Source organism: Trypanosoma cruzi, genomic scaffold (genome assembly GCF_000209065.1).
Source record: "Trypanosoma cruzi strain CL Brener 1047053516713 genomic scaffold, whole genome shotgun sequence".
NCBI classification, from domain to species: domain Eukaryota; phylum Euglenozoa; class Kinetoplastea; order Trypanosomatida; family Trypanosomatidae; genus Trypanosoma; species Trypanosoma cruzi.
In genome coordinates this window covers 24,935-47,238 of record NW_001849280.1, presented here as the reverse complement: position 1 = coordinate 47,238, position 22,304 = coordinate 24,935, and the positions used below count along the sequence as shown (strand labels likewise).

Here is a 22,304-nt window from a genome sequence, read left to right as displayed (position 1 = left end):
TCTCTCTCTCTCTCTCCCTGTGTGTGTGTTTTGCTTTACGAGAGCAATGAGAGTGTGTGCGCTGGTCGTCCCACGCTTCGGCTTTTTGTTTTGTTTTTCATTGTTTTGTGGTTGAGTGCACCCATTTTCCTTTTTGAACGGCGGCATGCTGTGACAGCGGACACTTTAATCTTCTCTTCTTATATTCTCATATTTTTTAATTGTTTCAAAAGTGTCACCCTCTTGTATTCTTGTCAGGCCACTAGGCTTTTTCTATACGCGTGCCATGCGTCAGTTGATCCACGTCACCCCGCAGCCACCAGCGCTGCTGTTACTTCTGCTTGTGATGATGTCTGTGTTGTGTTGTGCATGCGGGTGCTTTGCTGTCACCCTGACGTACCCTTTCTCCCTCTGACAAAGCGATGCGTGCCGCGAGCGCCAAGTCGATCTCGGCTGTGGCGAATGACGTGCCCTTTTGGAGCAGAGGGTGCGTCTCGTCGACACATTGACGCAGATAGGCGCCCATGCATTCCTCCCGATGATGGTGTATATCTGAGGGACCTGGATGATGCCAGAAAGTATTGCAGCTCAGAGCGGCATTACGCAATGAATTCATTGTGATAATTGTGACTGTAACGATGAAGTTTTTTTCTACTGAGAATAGGAAAGTTTTCTTTTTGTTATACGTTGCGGTCACTGTTCGTTAATGGCCCGAGGGTTGTCCGTAGAAATGTGACCAGTTCTTCCGCCTAAAACGGTGCTATCGTGCGAGAGGGGTTATCCCACATCATGTGCGGCAGGACCTCCCGTGGACCGTCGGACGGCTCAGCGGCTGGTGGTGATTGCAGTATAGAAGTGGCTGGAGGGCTATGGTTGTCATTGGAGCTTGCAGAGGTGCTTTGTCCGTTTTTTGCTCGTTGATACGCTTGACATTTACGGTGGCGACCCGAAACGCTCGCACTCCGCGGCGATGCACTCGCTCAGCCCTCGTGCCGTTTCGTCACGGACAGGCGTCACCACGTCCGGGGTCGTGCGTCGTGGCGTAGATCCGGACTGACGTCGGTGGTGTGCCAGCAGTGCTGACAGGCGGCAGTGGATCAGTCCTTCGCTCACCCCTAGCAGGGGCAGAGAGCAGCGGGATTTGCCGACAACTCTCTCTGTGCGGATGCGTCCTTCCCGTGTTTGCGGATGGGAGTGGTGTATTCCATTTCCCAGCAACTTCGTAGGCTGCCGTCGGCGAGTGAGGTATTGATCATCTTTCTGAGCGAGCCACGGCAGCGGGTGCAAGATGGCGCAGAAAAGCATTCAATACGCCGACGGATCCAGGGGCCACGCCACGCAAACAATCGCGGATGGCCGAGTCAGGTGCAGACGGCGTGAAGAGTAAATTTATATCTCAGCCACCAGAGGGCACGCAAGCACAAACTGTGCAGACAACAGTGAGGATCGCAGCAAGTGCGACGCGGACAGTGTGACGGACGAGCAGGTGTGCCTGCTGCAGAGGCAGAGCACAGACGCGGTCCCGAGTGTACCGCAGCACAGCCGATTACAAGGAGCGGGGACGTGGTGCCGCCATGCCTCGGAGCATCACAGGCTTGGGCTCAAGAGGGCACCAAGCTGTTTCGCACGGACCTCTGGCAGCATGGAGAAGCCACAGTGGAGAGCATGATTGCGGTACTCCCGTTTGCGGAGCACTTCAGCTCGGGCAGGCTGCCTCCGGGCGAGGCTGTGTGCGCGTTGCATGCTGCCGCTACAACACACTCCACCTGTTCCATTCCGTCCGTACTAATTCCTCTGGAGCTGCCACGGCTGCCGCTCGTACGGTGCATTTGCGCATCTCCAACCATGTGCTCAAAGTGGCCAGAGGTGTTCCACAGGACGAGGGGGAAGCATCACAGTCAGCTTCACGCAGGACAACGGCGATATTTTTCCGTCGTGGCAGCATGCCTGCCAGCCGTGGGATGCCGTCCTCCGTCTCTGCAGTGTGGGATTGCAGATGGTGGTCCGAATCCATGTAAACGGGTGGACGTACAGTGGGAGACATGCAGCACGCGTTGCACAGTCACGTCGGGAAACGAGACGCTGCGGCCGCTGTTCCGCGTTGCCTGTGCCGGGACGTCAAAAGGCTCAGACTCCATGCCGCTTGGGGTGGCGGCGAGGTCCTCTCCTGCCGTCGTGGATGGTGAGCGACCGTCCCGCAGCTCATGATGTAAATTCAGGTCGCCCGCAATAGGCGCTGCAGAACAAAGACGAAGAATGGTGCTCGCAAAGTGAGCAGCATGAGCAATTGCCGATGGAAGGTTGCAGAGGTTCACCACGCACATGCTGGGGCTGGCCGGTGGGTACACGCGGAGGGCGGTGGTCTCCAGGCAGTTGGTGCCAGCAGCGACAGGCGCTCGCACGGCAAGGTGTGGCGCACCAAGAGGGCCACGCCACCGGCACGCCCACTGCAGGCCTGGTGGATGTCGGTGCAGCCAACGAGCCTCGTCGCTGGGCACTCCGGTGCCTGCACCCCTGCAGGGGAGCCATGTCGGGCCGGTGCTGCGCCAGTCGGAAAGCAAGGGCAATCCTGAAGGGCGAAGGGCCTGAAGGTATGAGCTGCCAGATAACTACGAGGCCATCCTCATCGGTACCAGAGTTTTTGTGGAATTCACCGCAACGGGTGATATCAACGGAGCGATCGCTGCGAAACGGTCGTGCAGTTCTGTCCGACAGTCTGCAGGCAGACCGCTTCAACTCCCCACACCGGGCTTGGCGCGGAACCTTCTCGAGGGGTGGAGTCGTCTTGGTCTCCGTCGTGCTCGCAGCAACGCCCTGCTGCAGAGTTCCTATATGCAACCAGAGCCCCAACACCGCGACAAGGTGCGGACCCCATCGCTGGGGCCAGGAGAGGCCGCAGTGCCTCCTGCTCTCATCAGGGATCCTTCTTGACGTCTTGATGCGGACAAGCGTCCATCGGTTCTTACAAACGACGCCGTACACCTGCGGCGCATCCTGCGCTGTGGGAGGCACGACCCTCACCACAACCGGAGTCGTCCACGCGCCGTCGGTACGCACCACATTTTCAATGAAAAGGCAGGGATGCGTCAGGGTGACAGCAAAGCATCCGCTGGAAAATCGCAACACAGGCACAATAACAAACAGCACCAGAAGCGCTGCAAGCCACGGGTTAACGTGGACCAACTGACGCATGGCGTATGTCGAAGGAAAAACTTAGTGGCCTCACAAGGATAAAAAAGGCTGACACTTCAAAACAAAAAAAAAAACGATATGGGAATAACAAAAGAAGATTAAAGTGTTCGCAGTCAAAGCATGCCGCTAATCAAAGAAAAGTAAAATGAGAGCACCCAACCACGATAAGACAAAACAATAAAAGAAAAAACAAAAAGCCGAAGCGTGGGACGACCAGCGCACACACTCTCATTGCTCCCGTAAAGCAAAACACACACACAGGGAGAGAGAGAGAGAGAGAGAGAGGTCGCCCACTCAATTTAATGACAACAAAACAGAAACAGTTACGGTGCTCCGCCCATGCAGCCAGGCAGGACGGCAGCGGTGCGTGTGGTGCAAAAGAGAGCACCAACGGGCCTGCATGGGTGTGCATGCATATATACAATGGGCGCATTATGTGTGCGCTTCGTGGGGTGAGGTGAGGATGAGAGTCCATGCAAGGGGACACACACAGAGAGTGGGTGAAAGACGAGTGTGTGTGCGGGCGGCGCATGGCTCTCTCTCCCTCACTCTCACGCGGCCACCACCGCAGCAGCAGCCGCACACGCAACAACAACAAGAAGAAGCAAAAGAGGGGAGGTGGTGTGGGGGACCGCGGTGCTGCTGTCACTGTCGCCAGTCGTCGCCGTTGTAGTTTTCGTGGCTGTGGCTTCGACTGATGTTTCTTTCGGATTGGATTCTTTATTTTCATTTTGTTTTTCTTCTCGTGTTCCTGCACCATCAGCTGCTGGATCATCGTCTCCAGCTGTTTTGGTGCTTTTGAGATTTGTATTATTCGATGCTCCCTCCGCGCCAGAAGGTGAAATTGGCTGCTCTTGACCGCCTGCTGACATCCCCTCTGTGGTGCCGGTACCAGCGTCTTCCTTCTTTTTCTCCTCATGCTTCTCTGCCTTGTCGTCCGCTTCCTTTTCTTCTTTCGTTTCCCCCTCTTCTTTATTCTCATCATTCTTATCTATTTCTTTATGTTCGTCTTCCTCTTCATCATCCTCTTCCTCTTCCTCCTGTATTTCATCCTCTTCCTCCCTCGTTCCTTTTTCTTTTGTTTTCTCATTGTTGTTTTCCGTCTTTGGTGTTAAAATTGCTGATGCTTGTTGTTTTCCCGGTTTTAGTGCCGGTGAGGAGTTCGTTGCCGCTCCCGCTCCCGCTCCCATTACGATTTGCACCGGTGATGATGTTTCTTGTGACGCTGCCGGTTTACCGGTTAGGCCATTTCCTCCAGCGCCACCAATGGTCTCTTTTTCACTTTTAGGGGTTTTGCGGTCTTCGGACTGAGTACCCAGAAGATCTGGAGTTGGTTCAGAACATCCACCACCGCCGGCACCGCACCACAGCACGCAGAGGGCACACACCAGCAGCACACGGCCAGTCATCATCATCGCCATCACTCCTGTCACTTGCGTGTAGCCTTCAGCACAAACTAACAACACGTCAACGCAGAGCAAAAGCAAAAGGGGAAAAATGTTAAAAAACCAAGCAGAGCCACCGTACAGTAACAAGTGGCAGCAACAACAGCAGCAGCACACGCATTGAAACAGATGGAACCCGTACGATTGCAGAACTCGAGCACCGCCTTGCATACCACGAGTTTAAAAAAAGATAGAACAGCAAGAATAAAAACACCCAAGGCACCAGTACGCATACATATGAGCGTGTCTGTGATGCGTTCAACGAGGCGAATGCGAGAACAACGCGGAGCAAAAAGCAAGGCAGTGGAGGCAAACAAAGCAAAAACTACCATCATAATTACTATTACTTTATACATCGGAACACAGTGGAAGCGCACATGCCCCCGTGATTGAGTGCTGGCACGCACAGCCCGCACACACATCTTTGGCCCAGAGTGGTGTACGCCAGCGCGGATACGGCGAGCACCAGCGGGGCACACACCCACGCAGAGCTGCTGAGGCTGCCGTCGATTTCGCGAAGACGTGACGGTGCGCGGGTGGTCGTCGTGGTTGGCGCCTCTGTATTCCTGGCCGTATTACTTGGTGCCTTTGTTGTACTGGTGGTCGTATTTGGCATTTTTATCTTCTGGTTTGATGTCGGTGCCTTATGATCCTCATCGCCTTGTGTATTTTACTGCGCCTTTTATTTTGTGCATCTGACATACCGGTCGCACCTTGTGTGCGTGTGTGGAGACTGAGTTGCCAAACCTGGTGGTTCTGGATTATCGTTAGCCGAACTTGGTGATTCTGGCGGAACTGGTGTCTGTCCAGTGATGGCTGTACCTGCTTCCTTTGGAAAGAAGGTCCTGGAGTTCTCAAACCCCCCTCGGTGTCTCTCCCACTCTCTATCTGTGGCACACCGGTCTCCCCACCATATGGCTGTAATGCACCAGGCATATTTTTCTGTAGGATCCGGTTTCCCCAGCTCAGGGCTGGGAAGACTGCTGTTATCATCATTATCGTCTCCTGTCGCCGTCACGCACACGGACGAGCAGCAGCAGCACAAGAGCGCAAGGACCAACACGGAGCCGCACCGTCACCATCGCAGTCATCATCGCCCGTAGTGGAGTCGCTGGTGTCAGTCAGCCGATCGGTGAGACGAAAAGGAAAAGGAATGGAACGAGAGGGAGAGGGACGGAGCACAGCGGATACAGCGAGAGAGAGCAGACAACATGAGGAGAGGGCAGCAGGCCCAGCCGCACAGTTCACACACCACGAGACGGCGTCCACGCAAGGAGGGCACACAACGCCAGCAGCCACCCACCATGCAGGAGGAGAAGACGTCCACCACCATCTCCCCCAGCTCATTCCCGCAGCCCCAGGGAAATGGCCAAAACCCCGCGGCCACCACACAACGCACACGGAGCAAGCGAACCCTCATCCATCCATAACGCGGCACAAAAATTTCCTGCCATCCCGCCCTCAATGGGACACGGAGCCCAACTCAACGCAGTCACACGCGGTGCATCACACCCACAGGAAAATAGACTCGGGGTGCGCGCTCCCTCCCTCCTTCTCATGGCCACGGAAGAAGACAACAGGCGCCACACGCAACTGCCAGCATGCACTACAAAAAGGAGCATTCAAACCCACTGCAACGTGCATCTTGTGTGTGTGTGGTTGTGTGTGCCTGCAGCAACACAAAGACGTGGAAAAGAGGGAGCAGAGTATGCGGACAGACGCACAAAAATGCACAGCGGAGACGCATAACGGAAACAACAAGAAGAAGACCGCTCAAACTCATGATTGCACTGCAGCCCAAGCAGTGGCAATTCACACAAGATTTATTGAAAACAAAAAACGTCCCCCTTCGTCTTATATAAACCCCATCACACAAAATAATTATAAATGAAAAAGAAATCGTCCATTACTGTTCCACACAAAATAAGAAAAAAATCGCCTGGCTGCCGTGTGGCCACACCAAACTGTCTGTATATATTTTGCCCGCAAAAGAAAATTAAAAAGATGGTTACGTGTGCTTCAACCGTCTGACCCTCCATGTGTCCGCACATCTTTTATATTTCATGGGGTCATCTGCGTGTTGCTGCTCCCCTCAGCCCTCTCATCGGCGTGTGAGTGCGGCCCGCAGAGCTCAGTCACTCGTGTGTGTGTGGGGAATGAGAGAAGCACGCAGACATGACGGGAGTCGCGTCTCTCCATCGGGAGAGTGAGCGCAGCAAAAAGAAAAAATCATCGGAGGGGAGAGAAATGCTCACGAGGCCGACACCGAAGGGTGCGCCACCGCATGAAATAAACACGCAAAGCAAAACAAATCCTTAAATAAAAACACGGCGGCAGGGTGTGGCTGTGTGTGTGGCGCTGCGGGTGTCTGCCCGCCCTGGCCGCAAAGAAAACAAAACAAGAGGGAAAGAAATGTGTGCTCCGCCCCACAGGCCCTCGTCGCACGCCCACACGTCACGGCTCCCTCAGCGCGCCGTTCGTCGCGGCCCCTCCTCATGCGTGCAGCAGGCGAGGCGCACAGGGCCGTCGTCATGAGCGTGTCGGTGGGTGTGCGAGTGGAGCAGTTGGGCGGGAAACACACGGCACCCATCACAGGAAGAGTGCAGCAACAAACAATTAAAAGAGGAAAGAGTAGAAAAGAAAAAAACGTCCATAGTGATTGCCCTAAAAGCAAAAAGAGGGAATGGGAGATGAGAGAAAAAAACAATAAAAAGTAAAAACAACAACAAAACGCAAAGCAAACAGGGAATAAAATAAATGCTATTTGAGAAGGGAAATAAATTATCACGTGTGTTTTTGTGCTCGGGAGGTCGCAAGTGTCCCACGCGGCAGCCAGTCACTCCTCACAGAGCCGCAAACACCCACAGTCCCAACAGAAGAAACAACGGCAGCAGTCCGCTCCCACGCACAGTGCCGGCATCGCTGTTATTCCCCTGCGACACATTTCCGAGACTGCTGCTGAGTGCCGCAGCCTTTACTTCGCCGTCCTGTGCATGGATGTCCTCCCGTTTCTGCCCATCCGTCCCTCCCACCGTCTCCTCATTCTCACCAGAGTGCACACCAACCTCAGTTGTATCTGCGGCTCCATCGTGCGCCATGATTTCAGCGGTAGGGGCATTTGTATCTGCTGTGGCGGGAGTGCCCACTGACGGTTGGTGTGTTCTATCTCCCTGCACCGTGTCTCCAGTTTCGGCATCCACCGTTTGAACTCCCTCGGACGAAGAAGCACCATCCACATTTGAATGTCCTTCGGGAGGTGTTCCCGACGCTGACTGGTCTTCGGACTCTTTGGCTGCTGGGGAAGTCGTGGCACTGGACACCGCTGACGTGGATAAACTACCACTCCCCGCATTTTCACTTGTCCTCAACGGATCCTGTTCAGTCTGCTGTTGCCCGCCAAGACTAGACGGAGTTCTGGTTTCCAGCGTAGCTGGTTTAATCGCCTCTGGTGAAGGAGTACCCTTCTTCACTGTTTTTGCTTCGCTTGCTTTCGGAATAGAAAGTTTTGTGTTAAGTGCAGTAATCTCATCGTCATCCAACGGGCGGTTGTACAGCAGGACGTTCGACACGGTCACAGAAACGTCTTGGATCTCTGAGACGCCTTTCGCACCTCCATCCCCTCCAATGTAGAAGTGTGATATCTCTTTTGAATCCTTATTCTCCAATGCACACGCTTCACCCCCACCCACACGCTGACCATCGACGTACGCGGAGCCCTGGGTGCCGTTCTGTAGCATAAGCACCACCTGATGTGTTGTATCTTTCTCCCAAGTGTTGCTGTGCTCCTCAGGGTTTTTGCCACCGCACAGCAATATCCATTTTTTTTTCTTGTTGTACGACAGTCCCAGAAGTACGGAATTCTCTGTATTCTCATCGCCATTCATCTTCACACCCATCAAAGGAATGTGGGTATCTCCCTCCTCCGTCGGCTCACCTTCGATGGACACCGTCGCCACAAGAGTGAAGTTGTAGTTCGCAAAGTGGTAAAGCTGATTCTCCCCTTGCTCGCCAACGGGCCACTCCGCCCACGCTCCCTGGAACTTCACACTGCCTTCATGCAATGTTGCCTTCTTACCCTCATCATCATTGTTCTTCACTGTGGCGTTCACCCCGAGGTACTCGTCCCTCCATTTGTTCTCAGAGAAGTTGTCCGACAAAAAGCCAACCAGCCCAGCCGTGATCTTAACAGTAGGGCTGCAGGCATTTTCAGATGGGGTACTCTCCACAGCGCTTGAAGTGGTGCACAGCTTGGAGACAAGGTCGTCCACTTTCTTCCACGTCGCCAGCACATCCTTCACACGCTGCAGCTGCTCAGTCAGAAGTACAGACCAAAGACTGTGTGATGATTCTTCATCGCCCTTCTTCTTCTCGTACAGTACAATAAGCTTCTCCCCATTATCTCCACTTTCAGCACTTTTGTACAACAGGGAGCTGGCGGCAACGTCGTCGTCCTTCCCGGATACCGGCCCAATATCGACAATGTGCGTATTGTCCGTCAGCCAAAGATGGAGTTCACTCTTTTCCTTTCCATTGTCTCCCTTCTCAAGCTTCTCGGAATATACCGGCAGAGTCACAAGCATCACATTTCTGTTACCTTCAACACCGTCAACAGTCGCTGTGATGAACCCGCTTCTGACGGTCTTTGCGCCCTTTTTGTTGCCCCACACGCGCGAGAGTGTCCCGAGTGCCTCCGTCCACGAATCCCCCATGTCACCGGACTCGTACACCCTGCGGCGGCCATCATCACATGCAGTCATCATCATGATGAGTTTTTTGTCCTTCCACTCCACGACGGAGGGAGCACTGCAGCCACCGTCAGACATCCCCTTCGACAGCGTCCAGCTCTTAGTGCTACTCGAGGTGTATATGAGCAGCGATACGGTCTTTTCATCGTTTTGTGCTTCACCCTTCTTCTTCGTGCCTTGCACTGGGAACACAAGCCTACCGTCATCCGTGTAAACACCCAATCCACCGCCGCCAATCAGCCGTGACCAAGATTGTCGTTGTTCGCCAAAAGATGCCCGCGAGACATCTTCATTATCGCTCCATTTGATTCTTTTGCCACCGCCACTTTCATCACTGACTTCCCCTTTCACCAGAAAAAATCCCCCGTCATTTGCTCCGCTCTTCTCACCAACATCTGCAGAGCTGTATTTCCCAACAAGCATGTAAATATCATTTCCCTGCATAACTGTTGTTGGTCGGCGCACATCCACTTTCTTCCTTGAGTCTTCGGAAGTTCCTTCCTCCAGAAATTGTGTCTCTTTCACTTCATTCAGCACTTCCACCGGTGTGTTGGCAGTTTGTTTCGGGAGAAGTTGGGATGCAATGCCAGTAAAACTGTCGCTTTCACTGTTCTTTTTGCACTGCGCCTCGGCAACGGCAAATACGTCACTCCCAACTTTTAGAAGGCCGGGAACACCCAACGACTCCACAGTTACACCACCGTCATTGGCGTCCTTCCATCCAAACCGGGGTTCAGATGGCTGCTCCGCAGCTTCCGCAGCACCACCAGTGTTGCAGCACATCATCACGACGAGGAGGAGGAGGAATGCAGAGCAGAAGAGATCCCGGGACATGTTGGGCCTCTGCGGCTCACTCTCTCTTCCTTCCCTCCTCCTTCCGCTGGATCCGGTCGCGCGGCGACGGTTGTGTGTGCGGGGTGCCTTCACTGCAGCAACACGTGAGAGCATATAAATATGTGTGCGTGGGCGGTGTGTGTGTTGTTGTTTCTTTCAGTGCCTTACAATTTCACGGTAGCGTTTAGTGCTTGTTTGCTTTCTTCGTAAGAGAATGAAAGAAATGAGGAAAAACAGGCTAATAAAAAGGGGTGAAAGAATAAGCACCGCCACCCCTCCACAGTGAGTGGCATCATCATCCCCGCCGCAGTCAGTCCCAACAACAACTCACGCACACAAACACACGGAACAGGAAGAACGAAGAAAAGTGCACCGGGAACACACAGCGACTGCCACCAACACCAGTAAGAGCCACGGCGGGTGCTTCTGCCACGCGTCAGCACGCACCGAGCGACACCCATACACAACCAAGCAAACGGCGGAATGCAAAAGAGCACAACGACCCTTCGCAGCACTCGCGCGCAGCCGCCAGTCCTTTTATTGCTGTCTCCTCTAGCACACCCGCTCCTCAACCGCCACAGGCGCACATCGCCCCGCACAGGCGAAGAATACCCCGTCGGCAAGTTCACAGCAAGAGAGACACTTCGGCACGTGCAGCTGCTGGATGAGAATCCATGCGCACTTATCCCAAGGCAGCCTCAACAACACTCACTGATTGCACGCCGCCAATATCACACCAGCAGCACATCGTGAAGGCATATGAAGGGCTCACGTCCTCCCTCCTCGCGAGGGCCGCCGAAGCCAAAATCTTTTGCATGTGTGCATTCTCAGCGTTCACGCCGCTCCACAACGTGAGCGAAATGGTGTATATGTGCTTGTGTGCTTATCAGCGTATATAAGTAAAGAGCAACTGTACGGCACAAGAGAGTCAGAAGAAAGCAACGGCAGAGAGAGGCAGATAGCACACACGCAAATTACTCATATCATCACACACACACGCAGCCCGCGGAATGGGTGCTCTCAACCACAAAAAAAGCAAAATAATAACGAAAAAAAAAAGACCGAAGCGTGGGACGACCAGCGCACACACTCTCATTGCTCCCGTAAAGCAAAACACACACACAGGGAGAGAGAGAGAGAGAGGTCGCCCACTCAATGCAATAAAAAGAAAACAAAAACAGTTACGGTGCTCCGCCCATGCAGCCAGGCAGGACGGCAGCGGTGCGTGTCGTGCAAAAGAGAGCACCAACGGGCCTGCATGGGTGTGCATGCAATATATACAATGGGCACATTATGTGTGTGCCTCGTGGGATGAGGTGAGGGCGAGAGTCCATGCAAGGGGACACACACAGAGAGAGAGAGGGTGAAAGACGAGTGTGTGTGCGGGCGGCGCATGGCTCTCTCTCACTCACTCTCACGCGGCCACCACCGCAGCAGCAGCCGCACACGCAACAACAACAAGAAGAAGCAAAAGAGGGGAGGTGGTGTGGGAGACCGCGGTGCTGCCGTCGCTGTCGCCAGTCGTCGCCGTTGTATTTTTCGTGGCTGTGGCTTCGACTGGTGTTTCCTTCGGATTGGCATCTTTATTTTCATTTTGTTTTTCTTCTCGTGTCCCTGCACCATCAGATGCTGGATCATCGTCGTCAGGCGTTTGAGTGCCTTTGGATTTCGTATTATTCGATGCTCCCTCCGCGTCAGAAGATAAACTCGGCTGCTCTTGACCGACTGCTGATAATTTTTTTGTGGCACCGTTATCATTTTTCTTCTTTTTCTGCTCTTCTTCTTCCTCCTCGTCTTTCACGTCGTCATCCTTATCTTCTTCATCGTCCTCCTCTGCTTCCTCTTCTTTCTTGTCAACCACCTTCTCATCTTCTTTCGTTTTCTCCTCTTCTTCTTGCTTATCATCCTCCTCTTCTTTCTCTTGTCCCGTTTCTTCGTTTTTTTTTTTTTCGTCCCTGCCGTTGGTGATGTTTCCGCTCCTGGTAATTTCGTTGCCGCCCCAGCTCCGGGTAATTCTGTTACCGATACTCCTGCTGCTTGTGACTCTACCGGTTCACCGCTTAGGCCACCTTCTCCAGCGCCACCAGCGTTGTTGTTAACACTCTGATGATTATTGTCGTTACCAGACTTAATTTCTTGAGGAGCTGGAAGATCTGGAGTTGTTTCAGAACATCCACCACCGCAGGCACCGCACCACAGCACGCAGAGGGCACACACCAGCAGCACACGGCCAGTCATCATCGCAATCACGGCTGCACACACAGTCTAGCGAGGGACAATGAGAGGAGGATGAGAAGAACACACACATCATCATCATCATCATCAGCAGGATTGGAAAGAAGGGAAGGCGCTGACATGAGGGTTGTTGTCATGAGCATGGGGGACGCGTGCACGCAGGAAGAACAGGCAACGATTAAACACCGGACAGCACGCACACAACTCCATGGCATTTAAAACCCACCCGCAGCTGCTCCCAATGGACAGGAAAGAGGACGCAACAGTGCGGCAGGAACACAAAAATGCCGGTGCAGAAAAGGATCCCAAAACGGCGCAAAAAAGAAACAAAAAAATAAAGTCTTCCCCCACAGCGGCCACATCCAACAAGTTAAGTAATAATAACAGAAACAAACACCACACACGGCAACTCACAGCGGCAGTGAGCTCCCTGTCGCCAAACTTCATGGCTGCACGCCACCGCACTCCTCGGGTGTCCATCGCTCCGCCGTATTCCTCCTTCCCGCGGCACACAATCGGGTCCATCCGCACCCGTCGCCACGCCACCCTCAACGACCCAACAGGCAACCGCCCAACGACTGTTGCAGAAATCACACACCCGCGCCAAAGCACGCGACGCAACATCATGTCACGTGGACCCCGCCGTCAAAAGAACGTCATGTCAACCGTTTGGCCGGCACACGGTACAATCGATCGACGGAACGGAGAAGGAAGGCAGGCACTCGATCAAGGACTCTCCAAACACACATACACACAATGCTCTTTTAATGCCGCCGCTGCTGCCACGGGCACGGTGCCCGAGCGGAAAATGACAAGCAGTAAAAAAAAGCCTCGCAAGAGAAACCAATCCACACGTCCATATGCAAAGCGCCACTCAGGCTGCTGCGGCTGCAGGGTCCGTGGGCAAAAAAGCGCCTTACTGAATCCCGCCAGTTATGTCAGTCTCCCCTCCCACCAATGTAGCGCATAATGCACGGTGTGCGTCCACAGGCATCCACTCCCGGTGCCCTAGCAACAATTCAGAACACACATAATGGAGAAGGGAAGCAGAATTACAAAATGCCAAAGCAGGTAAATAAAAATAAGAAAATCAAAACCACACAGATCCCTCGCACACGCACACATACACCCCACAGTATCCTTCAGAAGAAGTCAAACAAATTGTTGTCCCCAAACCCATTAAAAACACGCGTGGTGCCGCCACATTAGCAACCAACACAAAAAAGGGAGAGTGTACACAGCATTCCACTGGTAAAAAGTATACAGACAGGCAGAGCGTATGTATATACTGATAGGGACATGCCAGTTGATATAGGCCTTTCTCTCTTGCACCCACTGCTGAGTGTTGGCAACGCAGGACGCGACAAGCAGCAGAAGCAGCGGAAAGGGACAAGCCGCAGCCGCATTGTTACTGCCATGGATCGGAGGCGGGGTGTCCTTCATGTCTGCCCCCCAACCCCCGCGCACCACCGCCGCGTCATCCTCCCTCGGCGGAGGGTCCACGGCACCCTGCGCGTCATCAGCGGCATCACGGCCCTTGGGTTCCGTGGCTGCGGCACCGCCACCGGCCTTGTCGCTGGCGGCCTCATCTCCTAATGATTGTCCGAAAACAGACGTCACACCATCGGCGGCGACATCGTCGCTGTCCGAAAGATCGCTCTCCTTCTCCGCCTCCTGCGGCGAAACCACGGTTTCGCTGGGCAAGAGCACTCCGTTGCCGTCGTGGCACCTGAGGCGACTTCCTTCTCTGGCGACGGATGCTTCTGGGGAGCAGCCGTGTCCACATCCTTCGGTGGTGTGCCACGGCCGGTTCCAATGCTCTCTGGATCGGGGACGGATGCCCGTGGCAATCCTTGTTCAATATATGTCGGTAGAACCGTCCTGCTCCACACCCTCTCTCACATCGCCGTCCCACGGAACCACTGGAAGCAGGCTGCCGCTGGTGACGGATATCGTGCACACCTGCGCGTGGTCACGGCAACTAACGGTCCCCTCATCGTAGGGTTGAATGGCCCACGCAATCGTCGCCCCATCCGTGCATAAAACACAACGGACGTTACCCTTCTCAGTCAATCTCAGATGCACCTGCATGAGGAGGCACCGCAATGCCGCATGCATGGCACTCAGATGTATTTTTCTTCCGGGTCCCTCGCATCTGTCGTGTTGGTGGGAAGCGTGTCCAGAAACCACGAAGCGGGCTTGTCCCCAGGCACCGCAGAAAAACATTCTCCTCTCCAAATAACAGCGGCAGCATCCCTAGCATCCAGTGCGGGACCACTGATGGAGCAACTGTCCATCGGGTGTTTTGCTGACATTTCACGGATACTCCGTCTACACACCAACAACTGGAATACCAATCCGACGTGCAGCGTCTGGCGGGAATGCTCGCTTCGCAAAAAATGTGGAGATATTCACTCATGTTCAGTGCGGAGCACTTCCTCTGCAGCAGCGCACAACCCGGATTTCTTCACCAACGCATCGGCTCCGCCATCTCCCACTTCACCCTCATGCAACCCAGTTCAGCCGATGCGGCCAGCGTCAGCTCCGTGCAGTCGCCGGCACCTCCAATCGATGCCATCCACTCATCCTTCGCGTGGCGCTGCGACCAGTGCGACTCCAGCGTCCTCCCGTCCCCATCGCCATCCTGCAGCTCCATGCCATAAACGTCGCCGCAGTCTTGGGGCTCCTCGCAGCCATCGCGGCAGTCGTCGAGTCCACCACCACCGACAGCGCCGCAGCCACGCACAGCACCATGTCAGCATTGGCAACACCAGCGGAACAATGCCTAGCACGCACCGTGAACCGACTGCAAACGCTGCCCATGGCAAATGGGGGCACAATCAAAGGACCCTCCAGTGGCTGCACGAGCAGACGGTCCGCATGCGGGTTGACAGCAGCAGGGACAACTTCATTCTCGAGAATGATCCCGTGCGCAGAGGATACAACGTCATCCTCACAGTGGCGATTGTCATTCGATGAATTCATTGCTTAGTACCGCTCTGAGCTGCAATACTTCCTGGTATCATCCAGGTCCCTCACGGATACGTTGAAGCGGATGGGCGCTCATCCATCCCTCCCAATGACGGTGTACGTCGGCAGCGCACCCATTGCTCCAAAAAGGGCACGTCCCTCACAACGACTCGGACCGAATTCGTGCAGTCGGCACGCATCACATAGCCAAAGGATCGAGGGTACGTCAAAGTGACAGCAAAGCACCCGCTGGCAATCACACCACAAACACCACTTGCAGCACCACCAGCGTTTCAAACTAACGTGGGGTGTAGAGCAAGTAAGCCATTGATGTGGGTGTTAGGCAAATATTTCGTGGCTTGCTGAAGCAACAAGAACCGATTGCGTGGAGAGAAACAAAAAAACAAGAGGATACAAAAAAGGAAATTGGGCCATCTGGAGTTTAAGAAAACCAATCAATAAAAGTAAAATGGGAGCACCCAACCAAAACAGAAGCAAAAAAAAGAAACCAAAGCGTGGGACGACCAGCGCACACACTCTCATTGCTCCCGTAAAGCAAAACACACACACACAGGGAGAGAGAGAGAGAGGTCGCCCACTCAATGCAATAAAAACAAAACAGAAACAGTTACGGTGCTCCGCCCATGCAGCCAGGCAGGACGGCAGCGGTGCGTTTCGTGCAAAAGAGAGCACCAACGGGCCTGCATGGGTGTGCATGCATATATACAATGGGCACATTATGTGTGTGCCTCGTGGGATGAGGTGAGGGCGAGAGTCCATGCAAGGGGACACACACAGAGAGTGGGTGAAAGACGAGTGTGTGTGCGGGCGGTGCATGGCTCTCTCTCCCTCACTCTCACGCGGCCACCACCGCAGCCGCAGCCGCACACGCAACAACAAGAAGAAGCAAAAGAGGGGAGGTGGCGTGGGAGACCGCGGTGCTGCCGTCACTGTCGCCAGGTGTTGCCGTACCATTTATTCTGGCGGCTGCGGCTGTTTCTTCTGTTTGAGGTGCTGCCTCACTGAGTGTAGGAGCATCGTTGGTATCAACACCTTCAAGTACGTCGTGTGGTTCGTTGGGGTTGGGCCGTTGAGGGTCATTCCCATCCGCCGTACTCCGGACTTCACCACTGCCACTTGTATAGTTGGGTGATACTGTTGTTTCCGCTTGATTGGTGGCAGTTGCATTCTCCATCGAGTCCTTCGTGACTGTGTCTTGAACTTGTTGTGGTGGCACACCATCCGTCGCAGGAGGTTCCGGTGCTTCGGACTTCGTTTCTGTTTGTGACGATGAGCTTTCATGTTGCTGATGCGTCAAGGCCTGTGCATCTTCTGATTCTGTTTGGCTTGCGTCTCCTTCCGGAACTGCATCTGGCGATTTTCCTCCATTCAATTTCACTACCGGTCTTTGTGCTCTTTCCAATGCTGTTGGTTGTGCTGTTGATATTTTTGTTGGCGTTCCCTCCTCTTTTTTTCCCTCTTTGCGTGTCTCGGATTCCGCCCTGTCCTTAAATTCCTTTAATTCTTCCTCTTCTTTATTTTCTTCTTTCAATTCTTCCACCTTTTGTGTGTCACCAACAGTGGCATCGCGAGAATCGACATCTCCTTTCTTCAGCGGGTCCTTGTAAATTAAAGCACTGTCGGAATTACTCAAAGGGAGCACTTCTCCAGGACGAGTGTCACTGCTGTCGGATAAAAGGACCGGTTGATGAGCGGTTTGGTTTTGCGAATTAGATGCCTCACCGCTAGCAGAAACTCTTGTAAGTTCATCATCTCCTTTTGGTCCAAGCACCTCTAAATGCCGTTCCCCTTCATTTGCCTCTGATACTCCAGGTCCAGGCGGTGAGGTTACTGCACCTGCGGCACCATTTCCCTCTTTTGCACCAGCCAATGGGCCGCCGTCAACACCTTTTTGTGAAACAACAAGATCTGATACCTCCTTAATCTCCGATGACACCTTATCAGTCAAAGGCAAATTGTCGTCGCCAGCTTCAACCGCCTTTAATAATCCCATCGACGTAAAAAACAACCCGCAGTCCGCCTTCGAAGATCCGTCATTTACGCCGTTACTCGTGTACCCCAAACCGTTCCCTCCACCGGCAGAAGCACCCGCCTCGTCGGCAAAACCACCACACCAGCACCACAGCACGCAGAGGGCACACACCAGCAGCACACGGCCAGTCATCATCATCGTCATCACTCCTGTCACTTGCGTGTAGCCTCCAGCACAAACTAACAACACGTCAACGCAGAGCAAAAGCAAAAGGGGAAAAATGTTAAAAAACCAAGCAAAGCCACCGTACAGTAACAATTGGCAGCAACAACAGCAGCAGCACACGCATTGAAACAGATGGAACCCGTACGATTGCAGAACTCGAACACCGCCCTGCATACCACAAGTTTAAAAAAAGATAGAACAGCAAGAACAAAAACTCCCAAGGCATCAGTACGCATACATATGAGCGTGTCTGTGATGCGTTCAACGAGGCGAATGCGAGAACAACGCGGAGCAAAAAGCAAGGCAATGGAGGCAAACAAAGCAAAAACTACCATCATAATTACTATTACTTTATACATCGGAACACAGTGGAAGCGCACATGCCCCCGTGATTGGGTGCTGGCACGCACAGCCCGCACACACATCTTTGGCCCACGGCGGTGTACGCCAGCGCGGATAAGGCGAGCAGCAGCGGGGCACACACCCACGCAGAGCTGCTGAGGCTGCCGTCGATTTCGCGAAGACGTGAAGGTGCGCGGGTCGTCGTTGTGGTTGGCGCCTCTGTATTGATGGTCGTATTACTTGGTGCCTCCGGCGTATTCGTAGTAGTCTTGTTGGTGGTCGTATTTGGCATTTTAAACTTCTGATTTGATGTCTGTGCCTTATGATCCTCATCGCCCTGTGTATTTTACTGCGCCCTTTTATTTTGTGCATCTGACATACCGGTCGCACCTTGTGTGTGTGTGAAGACTGAGTTGCCAAACCTGGTGGCTCTGAATTATCGCTAGCCGAACGTATTGTCTCTGGCGGAACTGGTGTCTGTCCAGTGATGGCTGTGCCTGCTTCCTTTGGAAAGAAGGTCCTTGACTTCTCAAACCCTCCTCGCTGTCTCTCCCACTCTCTGTCTGTGGCACACCGGTCTCCCCACCATATGGCTGTAATGCACCAGGCGTATTCCTGTAGGATCCGGTCTCCCTAGCTCAGGGCTGGGAGGACTGCTGTTATCATTGTTATCGTCTCCTGTCGCCGTCACGCGCACGGACGTGCAGCAGCAGCACAAGAGCGCAGAGACCAACACGGCGCACACCGTCACCATCGCAGTCATCATCGCCCGTAGTGGAGTCGCTGGAGTCAGTCAGCCGATCGATGAGACGGAAAGGAAAAAGAATGGAACGAGAGGGAGAGGGACGGAGCACAGCGGATACAGCGAGAGAGCGCAGACAACATGAGGAGAGGGCAGCAGGCCCAGCCGCACAGTTCACACACCACGAGACGGCATCCACGCAAGGAAGGCACACAACGCCAGCAGCCACCCACCATGCAGGAGGAGAAGACATCCACCACCACCTCCCCCAGCTCATCTCTACAGCCCCAGGGAAATGGCCAAAACCCCGCGGCCACCACACAACGCACACGCGCAAGCGAACCCTCATCCATCCATGACGCGGCACAAAAATTTCCTGCCATCCCGCCCTCAATGGGACACGGAGCCGAACTCAGCGCAGTCACACGCGGTGCATCAAACCCACAGGAAAATAGACTCGGGCTGCGCGCTCCCTCCCTCCCTCCTTCTCATGGCCACGGAAGAAGACAACAGCCACCACACGCAACTGCCAGCATGCACTACAAAAAGGAGCATTCAAACCCACTGCAATGTGCATCTTGTGTGTGGTTGTGTGTGCCTGCAGCAACACGAAGCAAAGACGTAGAAAAGAGGGAGCAGAGTATGCGGAGGGACGCACAAAAATGTACAGCGGAGACGCGTAACGGAAACAACAACAAGAAGACCGCTCAAACTCATGATTGCACTGCAGCCCAAGCAGTGGCAATTCACACAATATTTATTGAAAACAAAAAAACGTCCCCCTTCGTCTTATATAAACCCCATCACACAAAATAATTATAAATGAAAAAGAAATCGTCCATTACTGTTCCACACAAAATAAGAAAAAAATCCTGGCTGCCGTGTGGCCACACCAAACAGTCTGTACATATTTTGCTCGCAAAAAAAAAACAAAACAAGAGGGAAAGAAATGTGTGCTCCGCCCCACCGGCCCTCGTCGCACGCCCACACGTCACGGCTCCCTCAGCGCGCCGTTCGTCGCGGCCCCTCCTCATGCGTGCAGCAGGCAAGGCGCACAGGGCCGTCGTCATGAGCGTGTCGGTGGGTGTGCGAGTGGAGCAGTTGGGCGGGAAACACACGGCACCCCTCACAGGAAGAGTGCAGCAACAAACAATTAAAAGAGGGAAGAGTAAAAAAGAAAACCGTCCATAGTGATTGCCCCGAAAAGCAAAAAAAAGGTATTGGGGAAATGAGAAATAAAAAGTAAAAACAACAACAAAACGCACAAAAAAGAAAAGAAAAAAAAGTGAAGAAAGAAATCTCACCACCAGAAAAAAAACAAAAAAACATTTAAAATATTTTAAAGCAAACAGCAAGGAAAAATTAAAAACACTTAAAACAATCATAAAAGGACAACCAAAACAGAAGCAAAAAAAAAGAAACCGAAGCGTGGGACGACCAGCACACACACTCTCATTGCTCCCGTAAAGCAAAACACACACAGGGAGGGAGAGAGAGAGAGATGTCGCCCACTCAAAGCAATGAAAACAAAACAAAAACAATTACGGTGCTCCGCCCATGCAGCCAGGCAGGACGGCAGCGGTGCGTGTCGTGCAAAAGAGAGCACCAACGGGCCTGCATGGGTGTGCATGCAATATATACAATGGGCACATTATGTGTGTGCCTCGTGGGATGAGGTGAGGGCGAGAGTCCATGCAAGGGGACACACACAGAGAGTGAGTGAAGGACGAGTGTGTGTGCGGGCGGTGCATGGCTCTCTCTCACTCACTCTCACGCGGCCACCACCGCAGCCGCAGCCGCACACGCAACAACAAGAAGAAGCAAAAGAGGGGAGGTGGTGTGGGAGACCGCGGTGCTGCCGTCACTGTCGCCAGTCGTCGCCGTTGTATTTTTCGTGGCTGTGGCTTCGACTGGTGTTTCTTTCGGATTGGATGCTTCATTTTCATTTTGTTTTTCTTCTGCTGTCCCTGCACCATCAGCTGCTGGATCATTGTTCGGGATGCCCTCTTCAGTGCTCTTGTCAGCTTCGTTATTGGCAGCATCACCGTTTGCCGTGGATGGTGGTGGCCTGGATTCTGCATGGTCGCCAGATGGTTCATTGTGTTGATTGGCTGTAATGGAGGCAGCGCTCTTTGTTTGTGAATTGCTGTTTGACTCAATGCCGTCTTGGGGTTGTTGTAACTGTTGCACCTCTCCTGAATCCTCAGCGCCGGAATGCCCATGCAGTGGTGTTGTTGGTATTGCTGTTTGTATTTCTGCCTCTTCGGCTGGTGCTGTTGTTAGTGCTGGTGCCTCATGACTTGTATTTTCTGTGTTTAATTCGTTTTTTTCTGGTTCTTCTTCCGCCTTCTCTTCACGACTGTCAGATTGGCTAAGAGGATCACTTTCGTCATCTTCCGGTGAATCATCGGAGGATTCATCACTCTTGGAATTATCCTCCAAGTTGTGTTCTTCACCGTTCTGAGTGCCAGGGCTGCCAGATGAAGAAGAGAAAGAAGATGATTGATCAACGCTTTGGTGTTGGGGCCCAGTTGCCGTACTGTCGTTGCGATCCTCCTTATGATCTGCTTCCTTTCCTCCATTTGCATCCAACCCTTCTGGCTTTTCCTCCTGTCCTCCTGTATCTGATCCTCCGGGCGTCGGCGGTAGTGCTGCTGTCTGACCTGCGACAATACTTCCTCCTAAACCAGCCGCTGCACTGCCCACTGTATTAGTTCCCACAGACGTATCGTCCAACTTTTCCTTCGTATCCTGAGATAAACCTGGACCACCACTCAATTCATCTTGTCCAGCTTCCGCCTCAACCGCCTTTATTAATGCCATTCGAGTGGCTAACAACCCGCAGTCCGCCTTTAGAGACACGCCGTCATCTCCACCATTACTCGTGTGCCTCAAACCGTTCCCTCCACCCTCACTGCAGTAATCGTCCATCGCGTGTCCAAAAACCGCACCGCACCACAGCACGCAGAGGGCACACACCAGCAGCACACGGCCAGTCATCATCATCGCCATCACTCCTGTCACTTGCGTGTAGCCTTCAGCACAAACTAACAACACGTCAACGCAGAGTGAGAGCAAAAGGAGAGACAAGTCACACAGCCACGCACCGTCCCATCCAGCAATGAGAGTCACGCACCAAAACAACAATTTGGTTGACGCGGTTCAACAACAATCAAAAAAAAAAGAGGAGCGCTCCTCGCCGTGCACCGTTCCTCACACCCACACAGTCACTATTACTGTTATTCACTCTACTCAGGCCCTCACAGGCACGCCACGCTCACTTCAACACGCGCCCCTCCAGCACAGGCCTCGGAATCGTCGGGCCCTCCCAGCACACGCAGCCGTCATGCACTCCCGCTGCGCCGCAAAGTACGCCACCTCCTCCCTCAGTCCAGCAGCTCCGTGTCCACCACGTCCCCCACAATCGCTGCCATGCCACCGCTACGCACAACACACACAGCGCCACAATGTCGTGCCGCCACTTCTCCCCAACCATGAGCGCAGCACCCAACTCGTACTGGCACACGTGCTCCATGCGCTGCAACCACCCGCGGATCCGCCTCACCGTCATGCACCGCATCTCGTTGTCCTTGTGGTTGGAG

At 53.5% G+C, this 22,304-nt stretch overlaps 6 protein-coding genes and 4 pseudogenes across 6 annotated transcripts, besides 17 other annotated features; 1 reads left to right on the top strand and 9 right to left on the bottom strand.

Moving 5' to 3' along the window:
• Nucleotides 1-307: part of a sequence feature (heterozygous, non-Esmeraldo-like haplotype) that runs on past the window's edge.
• Nucleotides 308-10,438: a sequence feature (areas not merged during assembly with more than two copies in the genome that could not be assigned to a particular haplotype).
• Nucleotides 2,273-3,166, top strand: Tc00.1047053506703.120 (uncharacterized protein; the record flags this gene model as incomplete). Its single annotated transcript, XM_807248.1, has 1 exon — nucleotides 2,273-3,166. The coding sequence occupies one exon, from the start codon at nucleotides 2,273-2,275 to the stop codon at nucleotides 3,164-3,166; it is 894 nt and encodes a 297-aa protein (XP_812341.1).
• Nucleotides 3,431-3,456: a microsatellite.
• Tc00.1047053506703.110 (mucin-associated surface protein (MASP), putative) lies at nucleotides 3,723-4,592 on the bottom strand (the record flags this gene model as incomplete). Its single annotated transcript, XM_807247.1, has 1 exon — nucleotides 3,723-4,592. The coding sequence occupies one exon, from the start codon at nucleotides 4,590-4,592 to the stop codon at nucleotides 3,723-3,725; it is 870 nt and encodes a 289-aa protein (XP_812340.1).
• Nucleotides 4,072-4,249: a sequence feature (GA-rich).
• Nucleotides 4,958-5,710, bottom strand: Tc00.1047053506703.100 (annotated as a pseudogene).
• Tc00.1047053506703.90 (trans-sialidase, putative) lies at nucleotides 7,460-10,309 on the bottom strand (the record flags this gene model as incomplete). Its single annotated transcript, XM_807246.1, has 1 exon — nucleotides 7,460-10,309. The coding sequence occupies one exon, from the start codon at nucleotides 10,307-10,309 to the stop codon at nucleotides 7,460-7,462; it is 2,850 nt and encodes a 949-aa protein (XP_812339.1).
• Nucleotide 10,439, bottom strand: a sequence feature (heterozygous, non-Esmeraldo-like haplotype).
• Nucleotides 10,440-11,225: a sequence feature (areas merged during assembly that could not be assigned to a particular haplotype. This can correspond to areas where the two haplotypes were merged or to regions with more than two copies in the genome that were merged during assembly.).
• Nucleotides 11,226-11,234: a sequence feature (heterozygous, Esmeraldo-like haplotype).
• Nucleotides 11,235-11,742: a sequence feature (areas not merged during assembly with more than two copies in the genome that could not be assigned to a particular haplotype).
• On the bottom strand, nucleotides 11,609-12,436 carry Tc00.1047053506703.74 (annotated as a pseudogene).
• Nucleotides 11,743-12,067: a sequence feature (heterozygous, non-Esmeraldo-like haplotype).
• Nucleotides 11,953-12,043: a sequence feature (GA-rich).
• Nucleotides 12,057-12,149: a sequence feature (GA-rich).
• Nucleotides 12,068-12,790: a sequence feature (areas merged during assembly that could not be assigned to a particular haplotype. This can correspond to areas where the two haplotypes were merged or to regions with more than two copies in the genome that were merged during assembly.).
• Nucleotides 12,501-12,520: a microsatellite.
• Nucleotides 12,791-12,920: a sequence feature (heterozygous, Esmeraldo-like haplotype).
• Nucleotides 12,921-19,731: a sequence feature (areas not merged during assembly with more than two copies in the genome that could not be assigned to a particular haplotype).
• On the bottom strand, nucleotides 14,762-15,127 carry Tc00.1047053506703.60 (annotated as a pseudogene).
• Nucleotides 16,257-17,597, bottom strand: Tc00.1047053506703.50 (mucin-associated surface protein (MASP), putative; the record flags this gene model as incomplete). Its single annotated transcript, XM_807245.1, has 1 exon — nucleotides 16,257-17,597. The coding sequence occupies one exon, from the start codon at nucleotides 17,595-17,597 to the stop codon at nucleotides 16,257-16,259; it is 1,341 nt and encodes a 446-aa protein (XP_812338.1).
• Nucleotides 17,965-18,726, bottom strand: Tc00.1047053506703.30 (annotated as a pseudogene).
• Nucleotides 19,732-22,304: a sequence feature (heterozygous, Esmeraldo-like haplotype).
• Nucleotides 19,904-20,121: a sequence feature (T-rich).
• Tc00.1047053506703.20 (mucin-associated surface protein (MASP), putative) lies at nucleotides 20,473-21,714 on the bottom strand (the record flags this gene model as incomplete). The annotated part of the gene is made up of 1 exon (XM_807244.1): nucleotides 20,473-21,714. The coding sequence occupies one exon, from the start codon at nucleotides 21,712-21,714 to the stop codon at nucleotides 20,473-20,475; it is 1,242 nt and encodes a 413-aa protein (XP_812337.1).
• Nucleotides 21,980-22,304, bottom strand: Tc00.1047053506703.10 (elongation factor 1-gamma (EF-1-gamma), putative; the record flags this gene model as incomplete). Its single annotated transcript, XM_807243.1, has 1 exon — nucleotides 21,980-22,304. A coding segment is annotated over one exon (325 nt), but the record flags the coding sequence as incomplete, so codon positions are not given.